The sequence below is a fragment of the Oncorhynchus clarkii genome, chromosome 30, assembly GCF_045791955.1.
Source record: "Oncorhynchus clarkii lewisi isolate Uvic-CL-2024 chromosome 30, UVic_Ocla_1.0, whole genome shotgun sequence".
Classification (NCBI taxonomy): Eukaryota; Metazoa; Chordata; class Actinopteri; order Salmoniformes; family Salmonidae; genus Oncorhynchus; species Oncorhynchus clarkii.
In genome coordinates, this window is record NC_092176.1 from 22,833,312 (window position 1) to 22,848,426 (window position 15,115).

The 15,115-nt window shown below is 44.3% G+C and overlaps 2 protein-coding genes across 2 annotated transcripts; both read left to right on the plus strand.

Annotated features, from left to right (window-relative positions):
• The first annotated feature begins 593 nt into the window (after window positions 1-593).
• Window positions 594-5,351, plus strand: LOC139389668 (adenine nucleotide translocase lysine N-methyltransferase). Its single transcript, XM_071136544.1, has 6 exons — window positions 594-676; window positions 1,334-1,524; window positions 2,376-2,480; window positions 2,767-2,907; window positions 2,983-3,033; window positions 3,242-5,351. Exons 2-6 carry the CDS (start codon window positions 1,354-1,356, stop codon window positions 3,410-3,412), a joined length of 639 nt encoding a protein of 212 aa, XP_070992645.1. The 5' UTR covers window positions 594-676; window positions 1,334-1,353; the 3' UTR covers window positions 3,413-5,351.
• A 1,831-nt stretch (window positions 5,352-7,182) lies between these two features.
• On the plus strand, window positions 7,183-14,685 carry LOC139389265 (polo-like kinase 2b (Drosophila)). Its single transcript, XM_071135822.1, has 13 exons — window positions 7,183-7,403; window positions 7,565-7,672; window positions 7,802-7,918; window positions 8,123-8,252; window positions 8,438-8,621; window positions 8,741-8,939; window positions 9,109-9,256; window positions 9,520-9,617; window positions 9,825-10,038; window positions 10,244-10,403; window positions 10,716-10,845; window positions 13,178-13,288; window positions 13,605-14,685. The coding sequence occupies exons 1-13, from the start codon at window positions 7,212-7,214 to the stop codon at window positions 13,794-13,796; spliced, it is 1,983 nt and encodes a 660-aa protein (XP_070991923.1). The 5' UTR covers window positions 7,183-7,211; the 3' UTR covers window positions 13,797-14,685.
• The last annotated feature ends 430 nt before the right edge of the window (window positions 14,686-15,115 follow it).

The window sequence follows — 15,115 nt, forward strand, 5'->3', positions numbered from 1 at the left end:
ACAACTGGACCGCACCTGTTCTCTGTTGCTATTTCTGGTCTGACTCGCCTGAGTGTCAGTCTGTTTGTACTTTCATGCCACCTCCCTGTCACTCATGGCCATGACAAACAATGCCAGCAATGGAGTTGGCAAGAGTACAAACCATTCTGGGACCAGGCTATCCCATGGTTACAAAGCTGATTTGTGAAGGTGCTGCAGACAAAAGGCAAAACTGGAGAAACAGGAAAAACGTCTCTGCACACTTCCAGTGCCATTATGAAAATAAATATAACTTTGAAGTCTTCCATGTTGCCCTATAAAGCATCATACATTTGGCCTACATCTGACTAGATTGTGTTATGTAAAATATAAGAGTTTCGGACAATATATCTGATTAAAATGTTATATTGGGTTACTTAACGACACTACCAGACACAACAAAAGTTACATAATGAGATAGACAGGCAATTTCATTGGCTGTAGCGTGGCCACTACCCATTCTTTAGTTGTTGGTAACCTCAGTTATGGAATGAAATTACCTATCCATGTACCAGGAACGGATTTGATTGGGTGTGTTATTTTATTAATGACTCATGGGCGGGAATTAAGCGTTTGGCCTTTTGATTGATGTCTACTGGCCGCCTGAATGGCTCATTGACCTATAAAATAAGGGATTGCTAAAACGGGGGCGCGTCAGGTAGGTCGCAGTTGCAAAGCCTAATGTGCGTGGTTTACTAAATTGTAGCCTATTTGTGCAACTATCTTAAGTAACCAATTTATGTCGTGCAATAATATTACAACACATGTTTTCTCGTCTACAAATGTGTCTGCAAAATGTTCTATAAAACATACATAGGCTTACAGAATCAACGTGTATAACATATGTGGGAAATATCTTGCTAAACATCTTGGGTAATGATCAACTCACCAATATTAACGCATGCATTGATATAGTAGCAAATTCGCTTTGAACAATTGTTATGTTTGAAAAGATTTTGATGACTGAAGTTTCGTAAACAAAAGTTTTCTAGAAATTGCTTTGCACGATCATATAACACTATGGCACCCTCTGCTGGGGGCTTGAATCTTTGCATGTCTATTGAATTACTTTATTAATTGTCGATGTCTATGACACGTTGCAAATGTCAATATCCGAGAAACTCTATTTGCATTGCTTTACAACTACTTTGAATGCCGGCAACAACTTTTGTGTTCAGATATTTATTTATGATTTTGTCAAAAATAAAGAATGAATCAAGACATTAAGCCTATCCCTGTCTACCTGACTGTTGCCTCTGCTGTTTTGATTAGCCTAGTACAGTACAAAATGGATGCTAACCACTGCTTTATGTAGCCTAATAGAGACAGTTTATCATGGAGGACTCCACAGAATTCATTCTCCAGGATCAAGGCTCCAGGATGGTCCATAGCAGTAAGGACAACCCCATCCTGACAGTTGCTACTGGGGCTTTGCTCGCTGGCCTCTACGGAATGTGGACTATGTTTGCCCTTCCTGGCTTCCGCAAAGTTCCAAGAAGACTCAAGGTACATCTCATTCACATGAATGTGCTCAGGAAGGGCAGTGAAATCAATAAACAGTAATGCTCTTAAGAATGCTTAGCTGCTTGTCTTGGAATGCTCCATGTGTGTTTCATGGTGCCTTCAAATTAAGAAAGGGGTGTATGTGGTAAGTCAAATATTTTTAGAAGAACAATTTGGTAAGTCATATTTGTTGGTTGTTTTTTCAAATTACGCCATGATGCAGTGTTTTTGATTAATGGATCCTGTGCTACTCTCTTCACCATCAGTTCATCATCATCATCAGACAAGAGCACTTTATCGTCAGGCACAGTTGATCACGAATTGGGGTAATACCAACCAAGGGATTTGGGGGGGGGGGGGGGGTCAGGGCCATAAAGAATGGAAGATAGATTGGATCGCCACATGTTTACAACCCTTTGTATGAATGTCTTGGCTGGGTCTTGTTTTGGTCTTGGCTGGGTCATTGATGTCTCATCTTGTATGTGCAAGGCCCTTTGCAAGGCTTTTTCCACCTATGCAGCTGAATTGATGACATTAGGCAGGCTCCATTAAATCCCTTTGCTTTTTTTTTTTTTTTTTACAGTAGTGCTTTATTAGTCTACAACTGTAAAACCCCAAGGGATAAGTATGTCCTACCTAGAACCAATTAAGGTGATATACAATTCAGTGGCGTCTCCCACATACCCCGTCCCCTAGCCTGAGTCCCAGTCTGTTTGTGCTACATGCCAACTTCTTGTCAATCGATGTCATGTTTGGCTGGACAATGACCAATGGAGTTAGAAAAAATACAAACAGTTCTGGGACCAGGCTAACCGTCTCCCATATTATTGACTGGCAATATTATTTTCATACAGGTGCCTTACCTGCCCTCGAGTAAAGCTCAGATCGTAAACGTCATGCAGCTGCTGGAGGGACGCAGAGGCCAACTAGTTGATCTGGGATCAGGAGATGGGAGACTGGTGAGTTGGCTCTGGTGAAATAAAACTCTGCTATGAACAATAGAGGCTGTGTTCCAAATAGCGCCCTCTCCCCTATATTCTGTACTTCTTAGAGGACTATATAGGGAATAAGATGCCATTTGGGACACATACCGTGTCTGATACTTACATTTCTCTCTGTTCTAGCAAGGGATCTTGTGTGGCGAGGACAACAAGCAACAGACAAATTATAGTGAAGTCACTCTTTTGCTGCAGTGAAGTTATAGGTAGTTGTATGACTCAACTTTCCTCTACCTTCTTGTCTTAGGTGTTTGCTGCCTACTCTGTTGGCCTCCAGTGTACTGGATTTGAGATCAACTCCATGTTGCTGGCATATGCTAGAGTGAAGGCACGCTGGACAGGAGTACCACCCAGCCAGGCAAACTTTGTCAACAAGGACTTCTGGAAGGTACAGTATAGTTCTTTAACATTGTGTTTATTAGACACATACTCTTTACTAAATGTGTTTTCTCTCGTTTGACAGACTGATTTGTCAAACTACAACAACGTGACTGTATTCCTAGCCCCAGGATTGGTAAGCGTTCTATCCATGCTAGGCCTCCGCACAGCAAGAACAATTCCTGCTCTTATAATACGATTATTTCTACAATTAGATTTTGAATAACTAAATTATATTCAAACAGTCTTAACTCAGAAATGATTGGGTGTGCTGGATCATTTGACAAGAGAGTGTTGATCTGATTGGTTGATGACTAAAACCAGCCTCTCTGATTGGTCCTCAGATGGAGGTGCTGTGTGAGAAGCTTCTGAGGGAGCTTCCTGATGACGCGTGTGTCGTCGCCTGCCGCTTCCCCTTCCCCCAGTGGCCCCACCGAGCCTCGCAGGGCGACGGCCTCGACCAGGCCTGGGCCTATGACATCAGCACTGTACGCTCAGCCCTGGGCCAGGCATGACCCTATGACCTTATACTGTGCATCGATGACTGGATTAATCCTAATGTCATTCACTGGTTCACACCAAACCCAATATATGCTAATTATCACCCCAAATCAAACCCAGTATCGCCGACTGCTTCTGTCTTTGTGTACATTTTCTTTTTTGATTTATTCAAAATTCAATAGGCACTCGCACATCTGAACTATCTTTGTTGCAGGTGCATGGTAACAGTTGAACAAGATGAGAAAAAAGAAGAAACCCGCACACTGCTCTTGATAGTATCACTGCTCTTTAATAAGCTCTACATATCGGCCTCATGGCCTTCCTCAGAGCATTTGTGAGTTAAAAAAAATGTTTTTACACCCTTATGTAGACATAGCTCCACCCACATCCGTTCAATGCATCGAATGGGATTGGAGTTGAGGGAAAATTCTTAGAATATTTATGTTATATTTATTGTTATATTTTGTAATGCTTACTTAAGTGTTAACATAAAACATATTAAACGGGTGTTGTTGGAAGTAGACTAAAGTGCAGCGTGGTCAGCTACATTTTCCTTTTATTGTAAAATGTCGCCAACAAAACAACAAACGAAAACAACAACCGTGAAGCTTATAGGGCTAACTGCCACAAACAAAGTTAACTACCCACACTGAAGGAGGGAAAAAGGGCTACCTAAGTTTGATTCCCAATCAGAGACAACGATAGACAGCTGTCCCTGATTGAGAACCATACCCGGCCAAAACATAGAAATAAAGAAACAGAACACAAAACATAGAATTCCCACCCCACATCACACCCTGACCTAACCAAATAGAGAATTAAAACAGCTCTCTAAGGTCAGGCCGTGACAACACGTCTGTCAAATCACAATGAGGACATCAGCCCATCATGCAAGTTTTCATAAATCATTGGTTACAGCGCAAGAAAAACATCAGAGTAATTTGAAATGGTGGTATTAATTCATGTTCACATTTACAACATAACATATAAAGGCATTTCATCATTAAGACCTTTAGGAAATAATGTCTGGAGGGTGAAAATCCCAAAACAATTGTCTTTTGCTCAGAGTGTTATTTATATCGCCTCCCATGTCTGATATCTTCACTTTCTCTATGCCACAAATTCTAAAGGTAGAAATGTTATGTTTTAGGTCTTTAAAATGTACTGTGACTAGATAATACCTGTCGTTTCTCCTGATTGAACTATTGCGTTCACTAATTGTCTGTTTGAGAGAAGCAGAGGTTTAACCTACAGAACACAGCCCACATGGACATTTAATAATGTAAATAACATGGGTGGTAGAGCACGTAATAATGTCATTTATTTGGAACCGTTTTCTTGTGTGTGTGTGTGTGTGGCAGAAATACTCACACTCCATCATATTGTTGCACTGTGCACAACCTCTGCATTTATAGTTACCATTCGTTAGAGGGCGTTAAAGAGCCCGGCTCATTTTCTTTTGTGGCTGGCAGTTGACATGGACCAATTTCTTGCGTAAATTGCTACCTCCTATATACAATAAATCGTGGATTCTTAAATTCAGCTGGCAGAGCTGGGTCCGATGATATAACATGCCAGTGTTTCCTGACATCATCTCCCACTTTGCGCGAGTTCAAAGTATATGTGGAGGTGAACAATACAGTGTTCTTTAGCTTTAGTGGGTCTTTTTTGTAGCAGTTCATCTCGTGTTTTCACTAATTCCAAATTAAGAGCTTCATCCACACATTGTAATACTAGCAAGAGCAGTTTGTTGATTTATTGAACAATATATGAAGGGTGAGGTGTGTGTCAAGCTTCATTGGTCAAATGTAAAGGAAGGGAATTATAAACATGTCCTTACACTGTAATTAAACCAGAGCATTTGAAGTAATTATGTCAATTAGTCTTTCCCACTGTGGTGTGAAAGTAAGGTTGCAAACTGTGAGAGAAATTAATACAATTCTATTTTCTGGATGATGTTGACAATGTTTTTTATTCCCAGGTGGGTTATTGTCTTATAAAATGTCCATTCTGTAGGATCTAGTCATTTCAACTTCCACTGAGTTACAGGAGGCTACTATGGAAAAAGCTAGAAGAGCATTAGTTATCCAAGCTGATCACTGTACTGGCCAGTGTGCATTGATATAGAGGTTAGAGCAGGACATACAGTAGAGAGCCCAGAATTTGTCTGACTTCATATCATATCATCCCCACTCTAACTAAAAAGGCACGTTAATTGTATTGTCTTTCCACATGACAAGCAGGTAGGAGAGAGCAGAGGAACAGTAGTAGACCAGTGAGGGAAGCACGAGCAAATTCTTAAGCCAACTCCTGTTGTTTAGATGTGGAGGGGGTGGGGGCTTTGCACGTCCCATGTGCATGTCTCCCCCTTAGTCAGCAGACAGAAGCAGTCACACAGGAGGTGGGAAGGTTTGTGCATCCCAAATGGCACCCTATTTCTTAAATAGTGTATTACTTTTTACCAGGGCCCATCGGTATCATGTCAAAAGTAGTGTGCTATGTAGGGAAATCAAGGTGGCACACAGTCTCCACTGGGAGCCTGGGTCAATGTGATCATAACCCACAGATCTAAAGCCTGCAGAGGGCTCTGCTGTACACCACAGAGTACCCATGGCTGTGCCCAGGAACTATGGTAATCTGCTATGAAATACTGGCAGATCGTTAAACTGTATTCCAACCTGGAGGACTGTAAAATAACCACCTGATGGTGCTAGAACCTCAAATTAAAATCAGAGTGGCAGAAAACCATAGTTGTATTAATTTACACTCACAATTTTGTAGCATTTCTATGCGCTGTAGCAATGTATATGATTTTACAACACATACATACCCTCTACAACCACTGTGATTATTATTATTACTTGACCCTGCAGGTCATCTATGAACGTTTGACGATCTTGGCCATGTACTGTTATAATCTCAACCCGGCGCAGCCAGAAGAGGACTGGCCACCCCTCAGAGCCTGGTTCCTTTCTGGGTTTCTTCCTAGGTTCCTGCCTTTCTAGCGTGTTTTTCCTAGCCACCGTGCTTCTACATAGGGCAGCAGGTAGCCTTGTGGTTAGAGTGTTGGGCCAGTAACAGAAAGGTTGCTAGATTGAATCCCCAAGCTGACAAGGTAAATATCTGTCATTCTGCCTCTGAACAAAGCAGTTAACCCACTGTTCCTAGGCGGTCATTGTAAATAAGAATTTGTTCTTAACTGTCTTGCCTAGTTAAAAAAAAAAAAAAAATTCTACATTGCTTGCTGTTTGGGGTTTTAGGCTGGGTTTCTGTATAGCACTTGTGACATCGGCTGATGTAAAAAGGGATTTATAAATACATTTGATTGATTGCTTGATTAATACTGTACATACAGAACACACAATTTAACCATTTGGTTTTCATCACTGATTCACCCAACCATCAGATTTGATTAGTTGTTATCAAGATTTTGCTTGTGCTTGATATAAGTCTGGTATGTGACACTGTCCCACAATTTGACACTGAGTATATGGTGTTGATGATGATGTAATGGTAATAATGAAGATTATAATGATGATGATGATGATTAATATTTAGCATTGCAAGATTGGGTAAATATTTTCCATTTTATCCAAGCCTTTTTCTTTAAAGCATATAAACACCAGTCATTGACATGCCAGTCCTGACTGTTAGGGAGCTCTACCGGACCTCTAGAGTGACGTCGTAGAGCCAGCCAGACAAAGGGGCGGGGCCTACTATATCATTCTGGCTAGTCAATGAGACCAGGCTGCATATAAACCCAAGCACTCTTGACTGCATTCAGAGTACGAGCAACGAAGTCATCACCTCGCTATGGAATTACTGAGGAATATCTCTCAACAGCCGACGAATAGCAACAGGATGTACGAGCCCAACCAACCCGGGTCCTGTGAACTGCGGAGAAAGAGAACTGAGGACCACAGTCATGCACCTGCAGAGATGTCGAAGATTATCACGGATCCTGCCACCGGGAAATGTTACTGCCGTGGGAAAGTTCTGGGAAAGGTAGCCATCAGTGAATTACAACAAAACGCAAATTACGCAAAGACAATATGGTTCTTTATGTGTCTACTTTGGGAATAGTACACTGTTATTCCAAAGCATGCACACTTTAAAGGAACCTGGTAAATATGCTTATCAATATGATTGTGTTATTTTCTTTTCAGGGAGGTTTCGCCAAGTGCTATGAGATGACCGACCTGTCCACGAGTAAAGTTTATGCAGCGAAAATTATTCCCCACACGCGCGTCTCCAAACCGCACCAACGGGAAAAGGTAAGAGCGCGCACCACTATTCATCATGTATTATAATGTCTATATAGATTGAAACTGAATGTCCAGGACTTTTGGATAATTCATGAATTAATTGCTTTTAATAATCACTATGATATATCTTCTCCATAGATTGACAGGGAAATCGAGCTACACAGAGTTCTCCACCATAAACACATCGTGCACTTTTACCATCATTTCGAGGATAAAGATAACATCTACATCCTCCTAGAATACTGCAGTAGAAGAGTGAGTGTTAACTGCTACACTTGAATACTAAGCCTTTATTACTGAACTGAACTGAGAAATTCCTGTATACAGTAGCAGCACCTCAAAAGTACAGCCCTTACTGGGCAGCAGCCATAAAATGGGGAAACAAAAAATTAATTGTTCTTATTTTCCATAGACTGCCTTGACTGATCTAATATTTATTCCCATGTTATCTTTGTACAGTCTTTGGCACATATCCTGAAGGCACGCAAAGTGCTCACAGAGCCGGAAGTGCGATACTACCTCCGTCAGATCGTCTCAGGGCTGAAGTACCTGCATGAACAAGAGATCCTACACAGAGACCTCAAACTTGGTAAGCATCTATGGCAAGAGACACAATAGAAGCCAGAGTCGTTATCATTCAATCGGCTTTGCCAAGCACAATGCAGAGGGATTCAAACCTGCAACCTTCACCTGTCAATCTGTAAACCAACCACTTTATGTTATTGATGACTCAGTAAATGGTACAATATTTGTAATCTTCTTCTCCCCTCCTAGGTAACTTCTTTGTGAGTGAGACAATGGAGCTGAAGGTGGGAGACTTTGGGCTGGCTGCCAAGCTAGAGCCTGCTGGGAACAGGAGGAAGACCATCTGTGGGACACCAAACTACCTGTCCCCTGAGGTGCTCAACAAGCAGGGCCACGGCTGTGAGTCAGACGTCTGGGCCCTGGGTTGTGTCATGTGAGTACATTCTATTTTATTTCAAGTTTTTTGTCAATAGACGGCTCTGTGAAATTCCATTCCATATGTAAATGTTATGACAACCAGTCACCAACTAAGTCTCCCCCTCCGTTCTCCAGGTACACCATGCTCCTGGGCAGACCCCCGTTCGAGACCACCAATCTGAAGGAGACGTACAGGTGTATCCGGGAGGCGCGTTACTCCCTGCCCTCCTCCCTGTCGCCCCAGGCCAAACAGCTCATCTCCAGCCTCCTGGCCAAGACCCCGGAGGACAGACCTCACCTGGACCACATACTGCGCCATGACTTCTTCTCACAGGTGAGTTAGCTAGCCCTCACTCAGCCTCTCTCTATTGCTCTCTCTGTACCATATGGAGCATGAGACTGCAAATCTAATTTTGTTTTAACATTCTGTTTCCTACTTGATATGATTATTTGTCTATCTGCACTTTTTCATTCTCCTAACATCTCTCTCTCCCTCCTTCCAGGGTTTTGTGCCAGAGCGTCTTCCTGCTAGTTGCTGCCACTCCGCTCCAGAGTTCCACGTCTCCAGCCCTGCCAAGAGCTTCTTCAAGAAGGCCGCAGCTGCCCTCTTCGGCGGGAAGAGAGACAAGGTCAAATACTACGAGACTCTGAGTGAGTATATCAATTATTCTCCTCATAAGACCGTCTTAGCCAATGTCGCCAATTATTAAACCAGTTCAAATTTGTTTACCTTATAAAATGATTATACAATGTTGCTAATTACCAAGTGATGATTAAAGCTGTGGTGTCGTAAATCCACTGATGTATCATGAGTGTTTTTGGCAGATTTCCTATCTAATCACACGTCTGGTATGAATGAGAGGCTGCAGGTTGAGGCCATCCAGAATATTTTCTGACTGTGTTGTCTCTGGTAGATAAACTCACCAAAGAGGAAGAGGAGATCTACAAGCTTCGACATGACCTGAAGAAGACGGTTATCAGCCAGCAGCAGCAGAACAAACAGATGACTGATGTGAGAAGCTCATCACTCTCTATTTGACCATGATAGTCATGATGAAATAAAATATAAAGTCAACACAGACTACTGTAATGCACAGCGTTAGGGGAGTAGTGAAAAGTCAGATTATGGAAAAGCAATTGTATGAGGAAATACTAAATCATGATAAAGGAAAGTGTGAGGCCATGTTATTTAACCCCTCCCTCTTTCTCCTCACCTCAGGATGGAAGGCCACCGTCACCATCTGCTGGGAGACCTGTCGCCCTGGCAACAGAGGGTCTGCCCCCGACGACGCGAGACACCATCCGGCTTATTGTCAGGGGCAGTCTGGGTAGCTGCAGCAGCAGTAGCGAATGTCTTGAGGACAGCACCACTGGCAGTGTGGCTGAGACAATCACCAGCGTTCTCAGAGGATGCCTGGAAAACATGCCCAAAGGTGAGCCTAATGCACTTATAATCCTGGAGATGAGACATGATTTTGTTGAAATAAGGCAGGTACAGTGTAATTATACTGTAATACTTACTACCATGTAAAGAAATGATTCCAACACCAATGTAACTTAATATGATAAAGTGTGACTCCCTTTGTTATTGCATATGGTTGAATTGTGTTTTAATCACAACTACCTTTCTGTCTCTAGCGGATGACATCCCCAAAGGGACAGAGTGCAATAACCTGCAGTGGGTCACTAAGTGGGTGGACTACTCCAACAAGTATGGCTTTGGCTACCAGCTCTCAGACCACATAGTGGGTGTTCTGTTCAACAACGGGACACACATGAGCCTCCTCGCAGACAAGAAGTGCGTACTCTGTTCTCTTTATCACACAACACATCACTCATACCTTAGTTGGAGATTGTTTAGGCTCTATGGGTTTTTACATTCAGCTGTCAGATTGAACATCAAAATGCTTGATGGGCGTAAATAAACAGAAGTGGAAAGTATTGCCGGCTTCAGATGTAAAAGTCAACCAAAAGTAAGCGACAGAGAAGGTCTTTGCTGTCATACTGATAAATACATCTGTTTGGCATGCAACTTGTCCATCAGAAACACGCAAGTGTTTATTTTGGTTGCTAACTCTCTTTTCCCTCTGTCTCTTCTCTCTGTCTGTAGGACTGTCCACTACTATGCTGAGTTGGGTCAGTGTTCTGTGTTCTCCACATCTGACGTGCCTGAGCACTTCGTAGGTCAGGTGACCGTCCTCAAGTACTTCGCCCACTACATGGAAGAGAACCTGATGGATGTAAGTCTAGCCTCTAGCCTCTCCTCTCATCCTCTATTCCTCTTTTACTTTCCTGTTGATCCTATCTTTGACAATCTCTCTATTCTATCTATCCTCTCAGTCATTTCTTCCTACTGTTACCATTTCCCCCCAAAAATCCTCTTTCCTGTCCTTCCTCCCGGTCCTTCACTCCACTCTCCTTTCCTGTGTTTCCTCCCAGTCCTTCACTCCACTCTCCTTTCCTGTCCTTCCTCCCTGTCCTTCACTCTACTCTCCTTTCCAGCCCCCCTCTCATTTCCTGTTCTTCCTCCCTGTCCTTCACTCCACTCTCCTTTCCAGCCCCCCTCTACTTTCCTGTTCTTCCTCCCTGTCCTTCACTCCACTCTCCTTTCCTGTTCTTCCTCCCTGTCCTTCACTCCACTCTCCTTTCCAGCCCCCCTCTACTTTCCTGTTCTTCCTCCCTGTCCTTCACGCCACTCTCCCTTCCTGTCCTTCCTCCCGGTCCTTCACTCCACTCTCCTTTCCAGCCCCCCTCTACTTTCCTGTTCTTCCTCCCTGTCCTTCACTCCACTCTACTTTCCTGTCCTTCCTCCCAGTCCTTCACTCCACTCTACTTTCCTGTCCTTCCTCCCGGTCCTTCACTCCACTCTCCTTTCCAGCCCCCCTCTACTTTCCTGTTCTTCCTCCCTGTCCTTCACTCCACTCTCCTTTCCTGTCCTTCCTCCCGGTCCTTCACTCCACTCTCCTTTCCTGTCCTTCCTCCCGGTCCTTCACTCCACTCTCCTTTCCAGCCCCCCTCTACTTTCCTGTTCTTCCTCCCTGTCCTTCACTCCACTCTCCTTTCCTGTCCTTCCTCCCTGTCCTTCACTCCACTCTACTTTCCTGTTCTTCCTCCCTGTCCTTCACGCCACTCTCCCTTCCTGTCCTTCCTCCCGGTCCTTCACTCCACTCTCCTTTCCAGCCCCCCTCTACTTTCCTGTTCTTCCTCCCTGTCCTTCACTCCACTCTCCTTTCCTGTCCTTCCTCCCTGTCCTTCACTCCACTCTACTTTCCTGTCCTTCCTCCCGGTCCTTCACTCCACTCTACTTTCCTGTCCTTCCTCCCAGTCCTTCACTCCACTCTCCTTTCCAGCCCCCCTCTACTTTCCTGTCCTTCCTCCCTGTCCTTCACTCCACTCTCCTTTCCTGTTCTTCCTCCCTGTCCTTCACTCCACTCTCCTTTCCTGTCCTTCCTCCCTGTCCTTCACTCCACTCTCCTTTCCTGTCCTTCCTCCCTGTCCTTCACTCCACTCTCCTTTCCTGTCCTTCCTCCCGGTCCTTCACTCCACTCTTATTTCCAGCCCCCCTCTACTTTCCTGTTCTTCCTTCCTTCACTCCACTCTCCTTTCCTGTCCTTCCTCCCTGTCCTTCACTCCACTCTACTTTCCTGTCCTTCCTCCCAGTCCTTCACTCCACTCTACTTTCCTGTCCTTCCTCCCGGTCCTTCACTCCACTCTCCTTTCCAGCCCCCCTCTACTTTCCTGTTCTTCCTCCCTGTCCTTCACTCCACTCTCCTTTCCTGTTCTTCCTCCCTGTCCTTCACTCCACTCTCCTTTCCTGTCCTTCCTCCCGGTCCTTCACTCCACTCTCCTGTCCAGCCCCCCTCTACTTTCCTGTTCTTCCTCCCTGTCCTTCACTCCACTCTCCTTTCCTGTTCTTCCTCCCTGTCCTTCACTCCACTCTCCTTTCCTGTCCTTCCTCCCTGTCCTTCACTCCACTCTCCTTTCCTGTTCTTCCTCCCGGTCCTTCACTCCACTCTCCTTTCCTGTCCTTCCTCCCGGTCCTTCACTCCACTCTCCTTTCCTGTCCTTCCTCCCGGTCCTTCACTCCACTCTCCTTTCCAGCCCCCCTCTACTTTCCTGTTCTTCCTCCCTGTCCTTCACTCCACTCTCCTTTCCTGTCCTTCCTCCCGGTCCTTCACTCCACTCTCCTTTCCTGTCCTTCCTCCCGGTCCTTCACTCCACTCTCCTTTCCTGTCCTTCCTCCCTGTCCTTCACTCCACTCTCCTTTCCTGTCCTTCCTCCCTGTCCTTCACTCCACTCTCCTTTCCTGTCCTTCCTCCCGGTCCTTCACTCCACTCTCCTTTCCTGTCCTTCCTCCCGGTCCTTCACTCCACTCTCCTTTCCTGTCCTTCCTCCCGGTCCTTCACTCCACTCTCCTTTCCTGTCCTTCCTCCCGGTCCTTCACTCCACTCTCCTTTCCAGCCCCCCTCTACTTTCCTGTACTGCTCTCTCCCTCTGTCGTCTTTTCTCTCCTCCTCCTCCTAGTCTTCTCTCAGTCTAATGATTAAACCTGTTCCTGTGTTTGCTGTGTAGGGTGGAGACCTAGTGAGCCAGCCAGACACGCACATGCCTAGACTCTACCTGCTGCAGTGGCTCAAGTCTGACCGTGCCCTCATGATGCTCTTCAACGACGGCACGTTTCAGGTAAACACACACATCATCACAGCCAAAATAGACATTATGCAAAATAGACACAGTGCAGCTATGGTAAATCCACAGAACACTTCATGTAAATGCATAACACATACATCAGCTAATTATTCAAATCAGTTATTGTCTTCTATCAACTCATAGATATATTTTCAGATAAGAACCCAAATGTACTTATTCCACATTTCAGGCACACTGTTCATCAGTTTCCATGGGGGGTTAAATATGAGACATCTACATTAATGTTGGTATTATGCTATTTGTTGTATTTTCAGTACTTTATTAAACCATATATATCTTTCTCTAACAGGTCAACTTCTACCACGACCACACCAAAATCATCCTGTGCACCCAGAGGGAGGAGTACATGCTGACATACATCAACGAGGAGCGTGTGTCCTCCACCTTCAGACTGAGCTCCCTGCTCACCTCTGGCTGCCCTGCAGACCTGCGCCAACGCATGGAGTACTCACTCAACATGCTGCTGCAGCGCTGCAACTGAACCAGGAAGCAGCACCACGTGGGGAACCATTTATACAGCCGGACAGACTTCAACATGCTACTGCAGCACTGAACCAGGAAGCAGCGGCAGGTGGTGGGACAGTGAATGGGGTCGGACCTGTGTAAAGCAATGGACTACTGATTGGTAACCTTTGCCAATCTATCAGCAGAGTTGCAGCTGAATCTGGATGGAGAGGCTCTGGAAAGGACAGTGTATTGAGCACAATGACTTTGAACAGAAAAGGGCTGATGTGTATGTTGATAATCGGAGGATAAGATGACTGGATGTTATGTTATGATGAGGGGATGGAGGTACGAATGTGAAAACCATCTGTGTTTGAGGAAGAGTGTGGAAGTGAAGAGGACAGTAACACTGGGCTGGAACCAGATAAAACTGTTATGTTATTGTTATTTTTCTAATGAAAGTAGAACCATAAGGGCTGATGGAGGCTTCAAACTCGATCCTGGGGCCCCCCCTGGGTATACGTTTTGTTTTTTTGTCCTAGCACTACACAGCTCATTCAAATAACCAATTCATCATCAAGCTTTGATTATTTGAATCAGCTGTGTAATGCTAGGGCAAAAAAACTAAATGTGGCCCCAGGGGAGGCCCCAGGACCGAGTTTGGGAAACCCTACACTACTGGACTGTAATGTACACAGCACTTCTGCAGAGGGAGGGGAGGCTGTGTGTGGGGAGAAACACTAGCTAACTCCAAACTGTGACTCATTCTCTGAGGACAGATGGACATGGCTGTTTTACTGTGAAGGAGGGGGAGAATGATGTTGATCATACAAGAAGAGCCATTACACTGTTAGACATTGGTAAAAAAAATAACTTATTGTGTACAAAAGTGAAGTATTTAATAAATATACAACTTTTTCAAAAAATATGTTCTGTGATATGACTGAGTTATTGGGGTTTGCACATATCAAATGGTCTGTCTTTATTTCAAGCGTTTATGGTTGAATTGTGTTTTAAAGATTGCTATGAAATGGTTGCTATTCTTAGAGATAGAATGAACTATCTGTCTTAGTGAAACTCTCCTCAGGTGTAAAACATTTCCCAGGTGTTTTGATTAAGTACTTTGAAATACTGACAGAATGAATTCCACAAAGCCTCAGGCAATACATTATACTTTAAACTCACTTGCATTTACATTCCTACAGTTACATTTTTACTAGTTTCCCATGTCAGCAGTTTCTAGTGCATTCACATGTCAGGGAACAGAGGAGGGAGACTTGAGGGATGTAAGGGAGACGTGAGGGTCTGTTAAAGCACTTTGGTGAATTGAGGAAGCTTGACGATGATTCAGAGTGC

Bases quoted from the DNA above. Each gene is read 5' to 3' on its own strand.
- LOC139389668 (XM_071136544.1), top strand. From the start codon at position 1,354: ATGGAGGACTCCACAGAATTCATTCTCCAGGATCAAGGCTCCAGGATG. The intron at 1,525-2,375 runs GTACATCTCATT...ATTTTCATACAG, and splicing joins AAGTTCCAAGAAGACTCAAG to GTGCCTTACCTGCCCTCGAG. The intron at 2,908-2,982 runs GTACAGTATAGT...CTCGTTTGACAG, and splicing joins TCAACAAGGACTTCTGGAAG to ACTGATTTGTCAAACTACAA.
- LOC139389265 (XM_071135822.1), top strand. From the start codon at position 7,212: ATGGAATTACTGAGGAATATCTCTCAACAGCCGACGAATAGCAACAGG. The intron at 8,622-8,740 runs GTGAGTACATTC...TCCGTTCTCCAG, and splicing joins TGGGCCCTGGGTTGTGTCAT to GTACACCATGCTCCTGGGCA. The intron at 13,289-13,604 runs GTAAACACACAC...TTTCTCTAACAG, and splicing joins TCAACGACGGCACGTTTCAG to GTCAACTTCTACCACGACCA.